Source organism: Tripterygium wilfordii, chromosome 15, assembly GCF_013401445.1.
Source record: "Tripterygium wilfordii isolate XIE 37 chromosome 15, ASM1340144v1, whole genome shotgun sequence".
In the NCBI taxonomy this organism is placed as follows: Eukaryota; Viridiplantae; Streptophyta; class Magnoliopsida; order Celastrales; family Celastraceae; genus Tripterygium; species Tripterygium wilfordii.
In genome coordinates, this window is record NC_052246.1 from 3,138,091 (window position 1) to 3,157,334 (window position 19,244).

Below are 19,244 nucleotides of genomic sequence, written 5' to 3' on the forward strand. Positions count from 1 at the left end.
GAAAAATCCACTGTGAAATTATGATACAAACATAGAAAAAGTCTAGTTGAATCAATTAGTGATTAAAGGGATATCATAATACACGCTTATAGTACCTTTTTTTTTAACAAGAAACTCATCGAAGATATTCTCACATTGAACCTCATCTTACATGATAAATTCTGTCCTAAAATGGGAATCCTTAATTGATTTTATCGATTTTGGGTTCTTTCATGGGGTCTACCTATGATTATGTTGTAGTATAATATGGGAAAATTAGAGATAAGTCATTGAATTAAACGTTTTGTTCGAATAATGACACCTAAATAAGTTTTCTTCCTTAATATCTATAAAGATTAAAAACAATATTCCATAAAAGACAAAAAAAAAATTATAGTGTCGGTGATTAATATAGAACAATTTGACTTGCAATGATGAAATTGAAACATTGGTCAGTTGTATTAACCAATTTTTTACTCTAGACTAGAAAACCCATATGGCATATCCTTACGATTTTCCCTTCTACCCTTCGAATTGATTAAATCACAAATGGCAGCCTATGTCCCACTCTGAAGCAGACGACCCAGTACGTTATTGTCTAGTATTATATATATAATCCTGCAGTTCAAGCCCACCACATAAATGCCCCATTATGTATCATCCACAAGTGCACCACTAATCTGGATAACAACTGCCGCAACCTGCAAGGCTGGAACTACATATAGCTAGGGCCACTTAAACCCAGTCAACTTTTACGATCCACTTTGGTGGTTAGCTCCAAAAAACAAGCTATCGATTAGCCGGATTGCTGCAGCAATGCCTCCCCACCCTCAAAACATCCTCCACACTACATAAATAAAGCAAAGCCTACTACCACAAATAATCAAACAAAAGGAACCACCACCACAAGACATGGAGAGGCCAGGGGCGAAGCCAGGATATACTAGGAGGGGGTCGTTGGGGTGGACACTAGATTTTATGTCAAGGCGACAGAGCTAAACGGGGGTTTGGGGGCAGCACCCCAGGAATTTTTTTGGGATTGTCTATTAATTATATCATTGAAAGTATGAAAAGTAACACTAAAAATCCAAAGTTTATAAAATAGAATAAGTAATAATTGTCACAGTGTGTTGTTGTTTCAAACATTTGAGCATAATTTTTTGTAACAATGGGGTCTAAATTGAAAATTCAAGAGGGTATTTTTTAAAATTACTATGTACTTAGCACTAACTAAAATTTTTTGAGCACTTGCATGTAGCTTCTCCCCTGGGAGAGGGAAAGGTTCCATCAAAGTTTAGGGGATTTGTTTAACCTGAAATGAAGTTCTACGCTTAATCGACTCATTTGTTAAAATTCAGGGTCCAAAATGATTCTTCTCCCTTTGTTGAAACTGCATCTAAGGGAATCTATGCTCATTTTTGGTACTGGAAATCATACAATATATCTGAGTCTAATGGATTCTAATCTTAATACATGAAACGCAAAACATCAAAAGTTTCATTTCACGAAAACACCCTAAAACCTCTCAAGCCATTACTCCTTGAAAATGAGAGAAGTTGATGCATATAATGCAAATGCCATAATTGTTGCAATGGCAGTCACTCTTGTATGCATCTTCCCTTTGTCACTCCTCAACACCATGCCTTCATAGACTGGCCAACAATTGAGCATCACAAATCCTGATAGGAACATCTGCATAACTAGTCCCTCCATTTCTCTCCATCTAAGAACTTGAACCAGTCCGTGCAGAAAAGCGGCGAAATTGATTATTGCTGCCATAACTATTGGAACAAAGATGGGTGATGCAACACCAAACTCAAAAATCCCTTGGTGATATCTTTTGCTTTGTTCATCATCAACTACTTTACTAGTCACATTGAAACTAAGTGTCGAACTCACAATGTGTCTGGATAAGAACTCAATTAGTCCAAACAAGTGAGATGAGAGCCCTCTTATAATCCATATCCTCTGATCACTCCACCACCGGTGCACCGTTGAGCCCTCTAACATGAAGTCAAGCAAATCTTGTCCGTAGCCCCCTAGACAGAGAAAAACATACAAGAAAAACCAATATGGTTCCGAGACCTGCAAAACATTCTATTCATTCCCAGTACAAATTGAGGCAATTTTTGATTTGGGTTTTTCAAGAACTGATTCTACACATATTTGGATCTATTAAGATATGATTGAAATAGTGTAAAAAAATATAAAATGTAGAATATACCTTTGGTAAGATTGAAACTCCGTTTAGGAGTGTAAGCTGTGGCAGGAAGGCATATGTTGTGATTGGGACAGACCAAGTGGACCAAAATCCATTGTGTGAGTAAGCTAGGCCCATGAGAGGGCCCATAACTTGAGCACCATAGGTAATTGGGCTATATTTAGAGAAGGCTACTTCAAGAAGCCCAATGGCCCATCTTTTGTTTTGATTCAGACTGTCAATTAAGCTAATAGGGGCATCCCCATAAAATGCTGCCCTATCAGGGTTGCATAGTATGGATTTCCAGCCCTGGCAATGCAACTTATAACCAGTGTGGTAGTCCTCAACCAGTGACCCATATCTAAATCCCATCTGCAAATTCAATTTGGATCAAAAAAATTAGCAGGCCCAACATAATAATAATGATGAATAAAATGAATAGACAAAGTGAATTCTCGTCGATATTCTCATAAAATCATGTAATCGATCCCAAACTTTTCAGATAAAGGCTTTGATGATAATGATGAATAACGATGAAAAAAATATGGGCCTACCTTTGAGCCCCAATTGGTATTATTCTCATAATTGGAGCCACCTACATGATAGGCCAAGGCCAAAATTTCTTGGGACTATATGGGCTTGTCGACCATATGGGCTGGGCACAATTCTGAAATTTCTGGGGACACAAATGTGGATGGACCTCCAAAAAAAGCCCAGCAGGAAAAAAACACTCCTGTTCCAACACAATTCGGGCCTTGTAGCCCATCCGTTCCTATCATATTAATGAGAAAAAGACGCTTGTTCTCACCACCATAGATATCATCCTTGTTGATCCCTTTGAAACGTTGAGGAAAGTGCACATACCCTAATTGGAAATCGATCATTCTCGGGTCCGATAAGTAACATAGGGCTCGGAGTGGTGTTTGAGGATCATTTGAGTACATATCGCAATCGTTGGTCAGAACTATCGGAGCATTAGTCATGGTAGCCGATACTCGAAGCTGTTTCAACCATAAATTTAAAAAAGAAAAGGTATGGGAGACAATTAAATAAAATAAATTAATACGATTTCACATTAATCATGTCCATCCATTTCAATATTTGGGATAGCTGAAAAAGAAAAAGAACAAGAAAACATTGGGTCTTCCGCATTATGAATTATGAAGATGATTACCAGGGCATTGAGAGCACCAGCTTTGAAGTGGTGATGAGAGGTTCTCCTTTTTTCTCTAGAGACATAAATGAGATTTGGCATGGAATGGCCTGTGATGTCTTTGTCCTTGCCATTCTCTAATAATACCTACATGTGCATGGAAAAGTAAGAACAGGTGTGGGACATGAAGAGGTGAAAGAGTAATAATATATAGAGAGAGAGAGAGAGAGTAAACCTGAATCACGGTTGGATGATCATGACGGGTAAATCCATCCGTCCACTTATCAAAAATCAGACGTTCTTCATCAGTGGTGATGTACTCATCACTAACAACTCCTCTCTCTACAACTTTTTCCACCTTAGATTTCATGCTCTCGAACATCATCTGCCACATATCATAGCAATCAACGGTTCAGATAATCAGATCTCATGAGTTTCAAAATATACTTGTCTAACTCAATTGGGACTCCGCACTTTGTTGCTCTAGCTAGCTATGCACTATTCATTGTTTAATTAAGTACTGGCCATGTTGAAGACTCTGCCATGCAGTTTTATGAAGACAAAAATACCAGCTAGGTTTGACAGAGATAGTGCACGACAAGATCAAAGTAATAGTCTAATCTCTTATCATGTATTTTGGGAAGATTACTTTCTCCTTTGGACCCCAAATGTCTAAATCTAATTATCGCAATAAGATGATGCAACATGATTTTTGTTGATATGATGTAAATTTGGAACAGAGAAAGAAACCTCGCATCCTCACCTTGAATAGAATAACATCAATGTTATGAAAGAATCTGACATCGGTTGGGTAAGACCGAACCAAATGGTTTATAAAGTCAATCTCATCCCCTTACATTCAATAATGTCACATGATAAAGACAAATTCGTGAGGATAATTTTAGTATTCATAGTCAGACAATATTGTGTTCTACTCTACTTGTTGGGTTGGGCATAACCAATCCCACAATTGTCAGTTAATCAAGACTCTAGAGTGGACAATATTACTGTGTGATGAGGCCCAACCTCCAACAAGGCATTTTTCTCAAGCTTAGTGAGTTGGGCTGTGACTTATAGTAGCTAGCTAGGCTTGAGAAGAACAAAGTCGTGTGGACTCAATGTATCCATAAGAACCAATAAACCCCAAAGCGAATAATATTGTTAGTATGTAGGGGGTGTGGATTTATGATAATTAATCATAAGAGGATGCTTTTTTATTATTTTTCTAGCTAGTCACTACAAATCAACAATAATCATAAACATATAGACATAGTAAAGAGCACAATAAGCAATAAAGGCAAAATGTACATATAGAAGACGACAAAGAGACGACAGATATATAAATAAATGGAAGACCGTAGTCATTGACACAATCCTCATAACAAACTAAAGATCACGTAGTGAGCTTTTTCTTCTTTTTTTTCTCCCTTATAATTATATTACATGCACGACACACTTTTTTATTATTCGACATCACAATCTAAATCTCATTTCAAGTTGCTATAACCAGTGATTTTTTTTCTTCGTACACATAAAGATGAATTAATTTTTTAAGTATTACGATAACTTATTTTATGTATAAAATTGCATATTTTAATTTGTACTAATTATATATACACGTACAGATGAATGTGTAGTATTGTGCACGGGTGGCATTCAATGGCGTACCTGAGTGTTCGGGGGCCCTAGACGAACTCTAAAAGGGTGCCATCTTAAAAAAGATTAAATGTAATATATTACTTAAATACGACTCTTCTGGCATTTTGACATGCAAAATCACTAATTACGTTGGTGAAATAAATGGTTTTCATCAAATCACTTTTAATAAACAACATAACTAACCCACTTAACCTGTAACTGTTTTTAAGTTGAATGGACTATAAGTTATTTGGTTAATTTTCTCCAAATGAGGTTTAAATGGATTTGGGGTTGTTATAGTACTGATATATTTTTTCAAAAAATATAAGACTATGGGGATTTGGGTGCCTGGCAACGGCCCATGTCGCCCCACCCCAGGACGCCTCTAGTGTTATTTACCTTTCACATTAATTATATGCATGTGTAGTTAGAGAGAACTCCCTACCTTAATCTTGCTAGTCTCATGAGAGTAAGACCAATCATGATTTGATGCCCTAAAATATTCTTCAGGACTCCTATCAACGACGTCGTTTTCTCTACAAAACGCCAACCAAAGCTTCGCAAACTTGGAAGCCTCAACCAAAGCAAAGAGGGTAAGTGAAGAGCCACCATCATCCGAAACATACACTGACAACTTCTCCGCCGGATAATCATAAGCCAACACCGACAACACCGTGTTAACCACCGTGATTGGTGGCTCCTTATACGGATCCGCAGTGCATATGAACACATCAAGACCAGGAAACTCTTTTTTTTCCACCACTTGTTCAAGATTCTCCGGAAACTCTCTTCGCCGAACCGGATTCATCCGGGAAGCCTGCGTGGTGGACCACATGAAGGTCAGGATGAGATCCGAGAGGAGGAGAGAGGAAGTTAAAGAGAAGGAGAGTAGGGTTCTTGAGTGGAAGAGATTTTGCAAGTGATGAAAGAAGAGAGCTATGAGTCCACACATGTAAACGAGAGCAAAGAGGCGGTAAAAGGCGGCACGGCGCAACGTTTTAACCGTGTGAAGAGTAGGACTGCCATGGATGGTGGTGGTGGTGGTGGTGGAGGTGCGCCCTCTTGAACGGAGCTCCATTTTATTTTATTTTTTATCTTTTGTCTCCCGGTGTTGTTTTGCTTATAGAGGATCTACCATTTATATAACCTGAGCGAGGAGCACATGCCAAGATTAGGAGAGATGAGGGAAGGCTGGAATTTCCAAAAGTATTCAATGGTGGAGAAAATATAAAAAGTATGATGTAATGTGGCATATTTACCAAACCATTAAATTATTAAATGAGAATTGTAAATTCTGTAAATTACAGAGCTCTCATATTTTTTAGGTGTCAGGAGTCTATTGGTCAAAAAAAATATTTAATTTTTAAAAAATTATAAATATGTGGTATTTGTTCTAAAAAAATTCAATGATATATTATTTATTCAAAACAAAAATCAAATTTATGGCGAACAAACACATGGATGGTTTGAATTTACATCCGAATATCCGAGAGTCTAATAACTATTATGCATTCTTCATGTCAATCAATCACATGAAAATGTGTCCATTGGAGTTGCTCTAAAGGCCACACTTCACGCTCCGTAGAACTTGCTAGAGAGAGATATAGAAACATATATATATAAAATGATCAAATTTTTTTATTTTGTTTTTAATAATCTCTACTTTATAGTGATTTTTGGGAAATTTTAGGACATGATCCAGTGGGTTAATTAATTCATGTTGAGATCTCCACAAACATTTTGTGTCCATTTAGTCCTTATACCTAATAATTTTGGATTGAGGGGAGGTACGGGTACAGTAGGTACCGGACTATTAACCAGTAGAGATCATAAACCGTTCGATTTACTTTTTGCAAATCAAACGGTCCACCTCAGTCAACGTTTATTAAAACTTTTCAACCATCAAACTTTTCGTATTTTATTAATCTGAAGCCTGATATCAACCGTTGATCTAAAATGAGGGATACCTACCTCATTTTATTATTTTTTGGGTTCTTTCATGGGGTTCTAGCTGTGATTTTGTTGTAGTATAATATAATTATTTTATGATGATATTTATAATAAATATATATTACCATAAATATATGAAATTCTAAAATCATATAGAACTGATGAGATAATATTAGTTGAGAATCACGAGTAATTCAGGATGTCAATGTCATTCATATATGTGTATCTTATAAAAATATCGAGTTCAAGCCTCCTAATATCCTTTCCCATAATTAAAAAAAAGAAAGACAAGATACTAGTTGGCTGGCCCCCTGTGGATGTGGAACCCTCCCAGAAGATAAGACCGTGGAAGTGGAACTGCAAAGACCACATATCATGCATATCAAGATCAATCATCACAAAACAATAAAATGAAAAGTCTCTAAATACTACAATTCATTTCACTGGCCTGACTTTCATTGACAGCCACTCGAATATTGCAATAATATTGAAAAGCAGACTCGTTGAAGTCATTCGATATATAGTAACTATCCTATGAAGTAACGCATCTCCATACTATAACAGCAGCTTGTGGAAATATTGGCTCATACCTGCTATCAGGAGGAGCTGTCCGGACATGTCAAATAGTTGTTCGGACAAATGTCGTAGATCTGCAATGGGGACAACCACTTAAATAGAACTTTAGGTTTATTTGTTGAGTGTATTTGCTTTTGCAATACCTTGGAGCGCCGCTTACAGAGAGAGAGCGCACTACACAAGGGCAAACACTTGAGAAAGAGTATAGGGATCCAAGAGATAGGCGAGAGAGAGTCTCTTGGGATTCATGTTGGCTTGTGTGGGGTGAGTTCTTGTCTTTTTTTTCTTCTCCTTTTGATTTCTTGTAGAGAGCACTTGAAACAGCAAGATAGCATCTAGAGTGGATTTGTTTTGATTTTAAAGCAACACAGCTTAGGTCATGACTAAGAGTGATCATAACTCGCTGGACCATTTAATTTTGGAACAAATTTAATTGGACAAAAAGGACTTATATAATAACGAGTTGTGGAGTCATCTTAACCCATACAACACAAGAGCCCTAGACGTCCCAGTCTTTCAACAGTGCAAATTATCGGTACCAAGAAACGATTATCAACACCATTAAATTGATATTTCTATAAATAATAATTAATGCCACATATAACATTTATCGGTATCAAGAGATGATTATCGATACCAAGAAACGATGAGCATTTGGAATTGTTTTAGGGTTACCATCATGAAAGACACAATCAGGAGCCAATAAAAGACCAAGTAATCACCTGGAGGCATTTCGTCTTGTGTATCACCATTTCATTGGATGCGGCCGAGACATCCTACCTGCCGTAAACAGTAAAGATTCCACTGAAGATTTTCGAGTCTAAGAAAACCACATGGCATATCCTTACAATTATCCCTTGGACTCTTCGAAGTGACTAAATCACAAGTGGCATCCCATTTCCCACTTTCATGGTCTTGCAAGTAGCAACTACTACTTCCAAAAACTGAAAAATCAACCATCTAAATAGAATCATTGTTGCTAATACGACAAATATGCATTACTGTCAATCCATTAACACCAATATTTACAGAACACGAGGGAGAGAAGACTTCATCGCACCCTCAACTCCTACCAACAAACAACACAAGTAATGTATACACAGATTCTAGACCTAAAGTTTCATTTAACTCACACCATCGCATAATGAAGTTATAGCTAGGGCCATTTAAACCCAGTCAACTTTTACGATCGATCCACTTTGGTAGTTAGCTCTAAAAAACAAGCTATCGATTAGCCAGATCGCTGCAATGCCTTCCCACCCTCAAAACATCCTCCACACTACATAAATAAAGCAAAGCATACTACCACAAATAATCAAACAAAAGGAACCACCACCATAAGACAAGGAGGAGAAAAAAAAAGTTCCAATTTAATTAGAGTTTTCAGCTATATCTGAGTCTAATACTGTCCCCTCAACTTCGAGGGAACATATGGGAAGTTTGCTCCCTGTCCTCATCTTCTTCACATCTTGACTTGAGCATATAAGGATTCTTCTCACCATGTTACAAAATTCACTGCAACAGATTTGAATCAAGCTTAGGAACATATGATGAAAATATCTTCTCAGTACAGAATTTCAAGTTGTGATGAGTGAAAAACACTTACGGCCAAGGGTCATCTCCAACAAGCATCATATCCCCCTCGTCATCAGTATAGACAATTTCCCACTTATCGCGGGGTTGAAGCTGTCCTTTCATGTCAAACATCTCCTCCAATTCATCAATAAGCTGTTTATACCCTTTTAACATGGTTAAGTCCACAGCTCGGCCAACAGCTACCCCCTGCATTTGAACCTTTTGGCACATACAAACATCAAAACCAGTACATTAGCTCACCTATATCTATCTACCAAAGATATCAAGAACATCAATTCAAGATTGGTACCTTGGTTCGACTTCTGGTACAGGTAGAAGTAGAAGTTTGCCTGTTCTGGCTCTCTTTGGGTGAAACATGTAACTGTTCTAGGTTCTTCTCTTTAGAAACCTTTGAAATGTCAGATTTCTCATCTGAGTCGAAAGCCGATAGAGAACTAACACCATGCCCTTCAGTTGAGGCACTAGATATGCTAACTGGTTGAGCAGGTGGTACCTTCTCTACATGTGCTGAGCTTGTAGAATGATTTACAAGATCAAAACCAAACAAACGATAACTAGTAGCAATCTCAGATTTCCTTTCTACCTCAGTTGTGCCAACTGTGGTATCATTGTTCAGCCTTGATGAATGGGGAGTTGAATAGCCCGAGGGAAGAGGCCAACCAGAGACACTCTTGCTATCCTCCACATCCTGAAATTGATGCTGAGAAGCACTCACATGAGGTGACAATAGCCAGCCTCCATCAGTATGAGTCATTGACATAGAATTGCTATGGTTAATATCTGTCTGCTTATGATGCCACACCACATGATTCTCATTTCTTTTGCCTTCAGCAGTAACACTCAACTGCGTTAAATCTTGGGACTGAGTCATTCCAGACTTCCAAGGAGCCAACACAGTTGATGAGAGATCTACAATCCAGAGAGTTACAGAAAATAACTATTTAACTCCTCCAGCAAAAAAAAAGGAATTATATAATTAAAAAAGGCACTTAATGAAAAAAAGAAGAATAAAGACTTAGCTTACCAAGAGCTGGAATTTCAATAGATGGGCGCGATCTTTTGTTCTTTGCTGCAACGGGTTGAGCGACATTTGCTGGTACTGAAGCCACGAAGGGTTCTATATCCCATGACGAAACCCTGTCAGGCCTTGGAATAGAAGCAGGCTCATCCCATTGTACCTGAGTAACAGAACAAACAAACCCATTAATATTGTGAGAATAATATAATTATTGAAGCAGAAATAGTAAGTCTCGAAAGAAATTACTTTCAATGATCGCCATTTCGACTCCATCCATTGAGAAGAAATATCTTCAACCCCTATAATAGTTCCTGAAAACCTGATCAATCAATGCACAGAAAACAAGTTACCACAGAGATAGAAACACAGAAATTCTCAAAGCACTTTTATAATGGAAAATTACAACCTTCTCTCAGGAGAATCCTCTCCCTCAAACCTCATCTTGAATCTCATGCCAACTCCAAACTTATTGTTAATAGCTTCCAAATATTTGTTGACGCTAATGATGAACTGACTCGTCCTGATAATTAGTGTTTACGAAACAAATCATAGAGTAACCACAATTCAGTCAATGAAAATATTTTGTCCAATCAATTTTAAGGAAGTTGGGTATCCTACCTTGGTTTATAGTAAACAACGAAGAGGGTTCGAGTCTGAACAGCATGAGATGCTGTTGCAAGCACACCCACGTGCATGCTCTGACTGGAAATCACATACGATGGCATGCTGCTCTGCTGACGAGCAAGACGCCTCACTCCAACACGCAACTCCCCATTGTCCCCCCTAAGAAACAACTTTCAGATTACCAAGTTCCATACATCGGATAATACTTTCGAAGGAGGCAGGCATCTTAAAAGAGAATTAGAAAGGGGAAAATAAGTACCTGAGGAATACAAAAGAATCTCCAGCAACTAATCTTTTTGAAGTAACAAAGGTGCTCCATCCTGTCGTAAGCAAGTGCCTCCGAGGTTGACCTGTTCATTTGCAGGCAGTTAGAAAAAATAGTAGTCATTATACAATAAATTGCCAATTAATTTCACATCAATTATGTCTCATTTTATGCAAAACCGTCAGTCCAACTCATAAGGAACAAATCTAATTCTAATATTCAAAAAAATAATAAGGGAAAAAAACTCGAAAGCAGACATGATATATTACCTCTAAAAATATGCTTAAATCGCCATTCATAACCATGAAGGTCCTTGGCAACTAACTCCTGGGTTGGAGTTGTCTGGGTCATGTCCTACAGAACACCGATGTTTGAGAATCACAAAAGGTTCTATAATAACTAAGATCAGAAACACAACTCAAAACACATTGAGAACAGAGAGGAAATCAAAATAGTTCCCCATATAAGCACAAAAAAACTTACAAGAGGAGGAAGACATTCAGTGGCATGTTTACGGAGAACCGAAAATCCACCATGGGTACTGGTATCAGATGCAGTTAACACCTTGCAGAATGAATGAACTGTTGGTCTTGGAGGTTCAGATTCGATTGAATCAAGACTTGTAGGTTCACCTTGCTATAGACAAATCAGATAATGAAAATCAATAAATAAATAAGAAACCAAATCGAATTATTTGCAACATAGAGACGTGAATTAGAAAGACACCAAACAAGCTCTTACATTAGCTTCTGGCAGTAAAGTAATCTGTGCATAAACCTCATCTGTTTCTTGTTCAGCCTATTAGAGGAAGATCAGAAAACATTTCAATTAAATCCACACATCTGCAAGCAATCTTAGATAAATTCATTGTTGAAATCATTGCACACTGGACTATTTGGTTAGGGAGGACTGGGGAGCAGAAAAGTAAGAAGCCAGACATGAATCACAAAAGAAACTATAGACAATCTTTACTCATATATCTTAACAGCATCGGTAATGTTCCATTAAAAAACCTAAATAAAACCAATAAACATAATTATAGGATATTAGAATTGTCTAAATCTTTAGCCATTAGTGAGGGTTGAAGCTTCTAGTCCACAAAGCAACACAAGCAATCGTTCAAATTAGCAGCTTCTCTATTTTCTTCTAGCTACCAAAGAGGTGGAAATCAGATACCCAGAAAGAGAAGCCAAGCTAAGGAAGAGATATAAATACCAGCAGATGCACATTTATAACGCGACAAAGAATCTTCGAGGCAAGATTAAACAGCGGAAGCCTCTGATTCAGGTCATCAGTCCTTGACGCCTCTAACTACATACAAATAAATAAAACACCAGATTCAGAATTTTTCACATAATTTCACGGGAAACAAACACGAAATTCCGATCTGAAGAATACAACTTACTTGCTCCATGTGCCCTTGGGGAAAGTAGAAAACTCTCTCTCCTACCTGAGGTACATCCACAAGCGGGCCCGCACAAGCTTTCCATAGCTCCGTGTACAGATCGTCCCTTCCACCACCTGCTTCCACAAATAGAAACTCTTGAGTCTTTCTTGCCGAAAATTTTCCCGAGAAACACACAGAAACAAGAAAATCAAACTTCACCTTCCGTTGACTGTGAAAAAGACCCGCCCTGATTCGCCATCATTTGAACAGACAAACTTTACACCAAGTCAACAGCAACAGAAATCAAAGCCGCCCTTCCTCTGAGAACCCTAATTTCACCTCATTATATACAATTAATCACCATAATAAAACCCCTAATTATTACAACAACACAAAGCCGTTAAATCCCCCACGATTATTACAAACCTTCACGATTCCCTCGAACTCACGCCCTTATTTCCCTGCGACAGATCCGCGAAACCGTAAGCGTAAAGACAAACCAAAAAAACCGACGCCGATCCACTTCCTCCTCCGTAACCCTCACAAAAGCCCGCCTTCCCCAGTTAGTCCTGGCTAAAAGCACCTTTGCTGCTCCTGCTTTTCTCCCTCTCTCTCTCTAAGAAGTACAAAAACAGTTGTCACTGTGTAGACAGAGAAAGACGACGCCGTTACAAAAATAAGCAAATCTCTCTCTCTCCCCGTAAAAACCAGTTTTGCGCGCTTCTTATATTACGCGTCCCCTTTTCTGTTTTTGTCGGTTTTTGGTAGTGCTGTGTTTTTTTTAACTTAAATGGCGGGTTGGCTGCTTGATAAATATTTACAATTAGGAAAAATGCCCAAAAATACATAATTTATCCTTGGAAAAAATTAATTAATTAACCATGATTGAGTTAGGAATTTAACCGGGGTGAAGGTTTAAAATAACGGAACCGTGACGGTGGAGTTTACGGTCAGGTGATGACGGAAGGGGGTTAGTGGACTTTGGTGTTGTGTTGGTTGGTACGGAGGCAATGGGAATGCGTGTGGTGGGGGATAACGGGGTGCCGTTAGGTGGTTGACGTTTGTTGACGTTAGCTTTTTTTGTTGCCGTATGTTGCTGTCTGCTTGGAAACAGGCAACATGGTTGGCTCGAGTTAACCCGGCAGAAATTATGGAGTTTTTTTTTTCACTATTTATTTATTTATTTTTATTGTTCTTTCTTCGAGGTCTTCTTTAGATCTCATTCAATTAAACATAAATTATTATTTTCAAGTTACAGTTTTAAATGCATGATGATCTTTATTTTTTTGGGAGTATCAAGGTTCATGGATAAATAACACTAATTATTTTTCTATTAAGGATCAACATTATCATACTTTTTATTCTAAAAGGTTGAGATCGAATACATAAGTTTATGATAAAATTAATGTGAACCTATTACATATATTCGTTTCCATAATTCTTTTTTTATTTATAATCATAATTTCATCAACTTCTATTGAATTTATATATTTCTTATTATTTCAAGTCATGTTTTTTCAAATCTTCCTCTTCGTTTCTTATCTATCCTATGTACGTTGATTCTCTTCACCCTATCTCTATGCTATACATGGTCATATGATGTTACATGGTTTTCTCACAACTTATCTTCAATTGATGCTACTCTTACCTTAGATGTTTCTTGTCCTATCTTTTTTCATGTGACCACACATCCAAAGAAGCATTCACATTCATTCTCTTGTCTACTTTTAGTAAGCTTATATTTCATATATTATGTTTTAATCTTACTACTTTAAGTCCTTTAAACCCTATGACTTGCCTCCATGTATCAATTTTTTAGTTAACTCTGAATATTATCTCATCCGGCATAATTATATCATCCAAAAATAACATGTACTAATGTGTTTCACCTTGGATATGTCACGTGAGTTTATTCATCGCTATAACAAATAGGAACGAGTTTAGTGTCTACACTTGACGCAAACTTATTGTGATGAGAAACTCTCATGTAACTCCTCCGGTAATATCGTAGATACCAATCTTAATCTTCGTTTCACAACTCTTTCTCAAAATTTTAATGTGTGCTTCATAAACTTGATGTCCATATAATTGTTACAACTTTAAATATTACATTTGTTTGAATTTTATTAAATTCATTTCTTACTATAGAGAAAACATTAATAATAGAGTATACAATAACCTTGAACCAACAAACAAAAGAAGTCATGGGTTGAACTTATTAATGCTTAATATGTATAAAAAAAAAAACATTCATAGTTACACATTGTCTATAAATGGTAAGCAATTTATGAACATATAAATTATGGAATGAGTGTGTAAAAATTATAATGTTTTAAATATTGATCGACGTCATAATAATTATTAGAAATTATTAAACTTCTCTTGAACTTTCTATCTTTCTCTAGAGCAGCCCTGTGCCTATCAAACCAATCAATAAATCTAAAATCAAGTAAAAAAGTCAATAAAAAAAAAGGAAAAGAAAGTGATATGCTTATGTCATACACAACTTTCTTTAGCTCTTTCATGGAATAACATTAAAAATTAAAATAAAATAAATTTTAAGGGGGTTTTGTTTAAAAAAAAAATTAGAATAAATAAGCATTTCCGAATCATCTTTTTCACACAATAAGCAACTCTTTGTTCCCTCAATTTAATTTATATCTAAGATGCCTTCCCACTCCATTACCTTTTGTCTAAAATACCATGTTTATTCAAAAATATATTCTAACAAATGGCATGAATTGTGTTGTCTGTGTATACATCTTATTCATAGATGATTCAAAAAAAAACAGTAATTCAACCATAAAAGTATCTATAATGGTCAAATTTGATCGGATATTCCAAATAGACTACAATTATTTGAAACTTAGAAATAACAAAAATAATGAGTCAAAAGTTAAAATTCATTTGACTACACTTTTTGAAAATGGCTAATACTATGTCATAGTTAATACTATTTGCAGCCATTAATTTGTATCTCACAATGTGGGGGGTGTCTTTTTTTTTTTTAAAAAGAACCTCATTGTGTGGATATAAGTTAACCCTTGGATACATTAAAGAGTAACATATATATATATATATATAATAACATAGAGTCTACGTCAGCATCAACTTTCTTAATAATTTGCTTGTGTGGATAAGCATTGTAAACCTGGGAGCTAATAAATAATAATAATAAAATAAAATAAAATAAAAGTTTAAACCTCCTGTCATTAGGCCTTTTCATGGACAAACAATAAGGACAAACCTATCACGGTTTGGTTATGTGTTTGTTTGGCTGTCTCTTTTTTGCATAATTGTGTGCAATAGGCAGATTTCTTAAACATGACTTTATTGTTTGACACTTGTCCATCACTAGTTATTTGAATAATTTTAATATTTAACTCCCTTAGAGGGGGATCAATTGCAAATGTCACATACAACTATTAGATTTTGGTGCATGCAACAATTGAATAAATCCAAAATTCATTCATATAAACAATAGAATGTGTTTTTCCACCTTGTATATGATGCTTTGCTCATGATTTTTGGACTCTATAGTCCATACATAATAGATGCAATTGGATGCTTAATTTAGTTACGAAAGAGAGTGTTTTTTGTCATTTGAATTTAATCATAGTTAAAAAAATATTGTTGGGAAGTGAAAACATCTCACAACTAAATTTACATAAGACGTTCCTAGCATTATGTAATTTAATAACGACAAATCATACATAATTTATCTATACATAAAATTTTGTTTTCATGATTTGACAGGGTTGAACCTGTCAGTTGTCTCCCCTACAATTTGACACACATTAATATTGTCTTATAATAGGGATCGAGAGGAAGTCATGTAACAGGATACAACGTTATTAGAATCAAACAATAAATAGATTTACATAGTCTTAGCCTCATAACGTAAAGATAGTATCTTTACAATTCTTTGCTCTTGGCCTTCCATCTTGCTTTCTATTTCCATGCAATCCAAACGCAGCCTTGAAATCTTCAAAAGAAAATGCTATGGAATCCCCACACACCAAGCCCTCAAATTAGGGATACCTTTACTATTGTCTCACTTATTGGACTAATCTAAAAGACAACAAACAATTTATTTAATTTATTCATTAATCACACCCACCTGGCCACCTTTATATTCTAGAGAGAGAGAAAAAGATAGAGAGAGAGAGGGAGGGGTTGCCGGGTTGTACTATGATTGGGTACAAAATTAATATTGTATTGATACCCCACGTGGAGACCAATTTGTTTGGTGTTCCTTGGCTGTACTAAAACTCTTCACCTAGGATTGGGCATTTGCTTCCTCATGTGGGGTTAGGGTTACCCCCCTCACAAATAAATGAATAATTACTACTACTAATTAATAAAACCCAATTATTAAATACCAACTTGGGTTTTGTTTATTCTCAAGTGGGTTTGGAAAACAATCATGGGCCATGTTAGAGGATTGGATATTCGAATTTCCACGTCAGCATAAATGTTTTGATCTGAGTGGGATTTGGTCTCTCCTTTGGTACTATTTCTACGACCTTTGACTTTTCTTTTTGACTTTATTTTGAGGCTTTTACAACCGTTGGATCTCATAACTAAGGATTGCTTTAGCTCTATTGGATTGTTGGGTTTCTTAGTAATTTCACATGACCTTTTGATATCCACTAGACTAGCCCATTCAATGCTTTAAGTGCGCTTAACTGATCCCACTTTTCCTCGAAAATGAGGGAAAACGACATAAAATCATCTACGCAAATTTACCATTAAGCCCATGACTGATGGGCCCCAAGCCCACATCGCTCCAAATAAGTAATATCCAAAAGCATAAACAAAATCTTCGAATGTGATCCTAACATGTACTACAACAACATTTTAAGTCCACAGTCATATTATCCCAACAATGTTTTATTTTTTTATAAGTAACTCAGTGACAATAACAGAGAAACATCTATTAGGTAACCGGAAACGATGTCATACAAATTTGTTATTTGTATATATGATATGAGCCTAAACTTGAGCTAGTCATCAAGCACATGATAATTGCTAAAGAAACAAGAAAATTGGTAGGCAAAAATCCTTCAAAAGATTGGTCAAACACAATAGCTAATTCCCCACTAACCAAGTCAAAGCCCATGTTGCCGATTTTTAATTGGTCAAGTTTTACCCTATTGGCAATGAATTTAGTGCTTCAATTAGGTCAATTGTGGCACCTTATTAATTTGGACACACTTTTATTTATTTATTTTATTTTATTTTTGCGTTTTAAATACTTATTGTTGATGTCTGAACTCTGAATCTATAGGTAGCCCTCACCTTACCTGCCCTAAATATTATAAACTCTTAAATTTGATTGTTCGAGGCAGGTTTTCTGTGGGTATTTTATTGATTTGTAGGGTTAAAATTAATGATTTTATTTTTTTTAAAGGAGTTAATTAGATCTTATGTAAACCTGTCATTAGCATGATGCTTGCAAAATGGAATCATAAGCAGGGCCCCAGAGAATATATATATTATCTTCAACTTAATAATGGCTCTTAGGAATTAAAACTAATGATCTTAATTAATTAATTAAAACAAGCACTTGAGTGTGTTCTCTACTGAGATTAATGAAGATTATTGATCAGATCTGCACTGTTGTGTTGTGTGTATGTTTTGGTGATGCACTAATTAATTTTCTGCACATATTTTTATGAGTTTCCACAACTATTTTTACCTTACCTACCAATAATGGTGTTAAGCATAATTAATCTTTAGAACATTTTAATTAGACTAATTTTGAAGGTATTTAATTTGGTCAAATTAAAATGGATGACTTGCTAACATCACAACCACTCTTATACATATATATAGACCCTTTGATGGTCAGTTTGAATTTTATTTTCTAACTTCTTTGAAGGTGTAAGAATACTATAATATAATGCTCAACTTGCTAAATAAACCTTTTTTTCCCCCTTGTGGTTAGATGTCAAGTCCTATGGAGAAATCAAATCTCAAATGGCTTATAATTAGTAATATCCACGAAGCTCTCACTTTTCATATGAAGGGAAAAAAGAAGAAAGAACTTTTAATCATGATCATATATTTTAGAAAATATTTATCAGTTTTTAAACCCGGATTGGCCTATCGGTCGAACTGTGAAACCCGCGACCCAACAGCCTCTACAGGTTTTTGTTGGAAAAAGACCGTTTACGCATTAACCGTTATCAGACAGTGAAAAAAATCGTGAACCTGTGTGAATCGTGACCCGGTGGGTTAATGTAAAACCCGGTTAAACGTAAAATGACTAAAAAACACAAACTATTTTATTTTTTTAATAAATTGTGAGTCCAAATATGTAATTTACCTCCAATTTCCCCAAACTTGCCCTAACAAAGTTGGAAAATGAGAGGAAAAAATGCTGGTGGGACCGAAAGAGATGTAGATTAACAAAGAAATAAAATGTTATTGTAGTCTACTAAAGCTCATGCTGCTTAGGCTTCAAGTGCCTTTACTCCTTTAACAATGTGGGGTTTTAGTCCCATCAAGAAATTTAATAGTATTTCTCTTAATGATACCCTAATCTATTTCAATCAATATAAAATGAAATATGGGTCAGTAAGGAACAATAGGTTGATTAGGCTTGAGTTGTCAATGTCAAGCCACATAGTACAGTAATTAGCATCTAAGCAAGTGGGTTTTAGTTTAAGTGGGGGTTTTAATTTAACTTTATTGTCGGGCGTAAAAGTTAAGCTAGTTTAATTAAAAAACTGTTTCTTTACACTTATTAAACTATAAAATACAAACCACTCAGAGGTGACCGAGTTGATTGGAATAATCCTTACAGTTGAGGGATCAAAGTTCAACTCTCGACATCAACACCTTGTGACATAT

At 35.9% G+C, this 19,244-nt stretch overlaps 1 protein-coding gene and 1 pseudogene across 2 annotated transcripts; both read right to left on the minus strand.

The window, feature by feature from the left end:
* Positions 1-1,327: 1,327 nt before the first annotated feature.
* Positions 1,328-6,104, minus strand: LOC120016499 (annotated as a pseudogene).
* Positions 6,105-8,448: 2,344 nt separating this feature from the next.
* LOC120017135 (auxin response factor 9) lies at positions 8,449-13,091 on the minus strand. Of its 2 annotated transcripts, none has more exons than XM_038870236.1 (15): positions 12,813-13,091; positions 12,606-12,706; positions 12,405-12,520; positions 12,215-12,310; positions 11,741-11,797; positions 11,483-11,635; positions 11,269-11,353; positions 10,994-11,084; positions 10,729-10,893; positions 10,517-10,630; positions 10,357-10,429; positions 10,117-10,270; positions 9,382-10,001; positions 9,103-9,290; positions 8,449-9,011 (listed from the first exon to the last, which is right to left on the minus strand). In XM_038870236.1, the coding sequence occupies exons 2-15, from the start codon at positions 12,646-12,648 to the stop codon at positions 8,867-8,869; spliced, it is 2,100 nt and encodes a 699-aa protein (XP_038726164.1). In that variant the 5' UTR covers positions 12,649-12,706; positions 12,813-13,091; the 3' UTR covers positions 8,449-8,866. The 2 variants fall into 2 exon arrangements, with proteins under 2 accessions (XP_038726164.1, XP_038726163.1); XM_038870235.1 differs by having other exon boundaries at positions 12,606-12,715.
* Between the last annotated feature and the right edge of the window lie 6,153 nt (positions 13,092-19,244).

Coding starts and splice junctions, on each gene's coding strand:
- LOC120017135 (XM_038870236.1), bottom strand. CDS start 12,648: ATGATGGCGAATCAGGGCGGGTCTTTTTCACAGTCAACGGAAG. Junction 11,636..11,740: donor CTTTACTGCCAGAAGCTAAT/GTAAGAGCTTGT, acceptor ATTTGTCTATAG/CAAGGTGAACCTACAAGTCT. Junction 10,002..10,116: donor TATTGAAATTCCAGCTCTTG/GTAAGCTAAGTC, acceptor TCTGGATTGTAG/ATCTCTCATCAACTGTGTTG.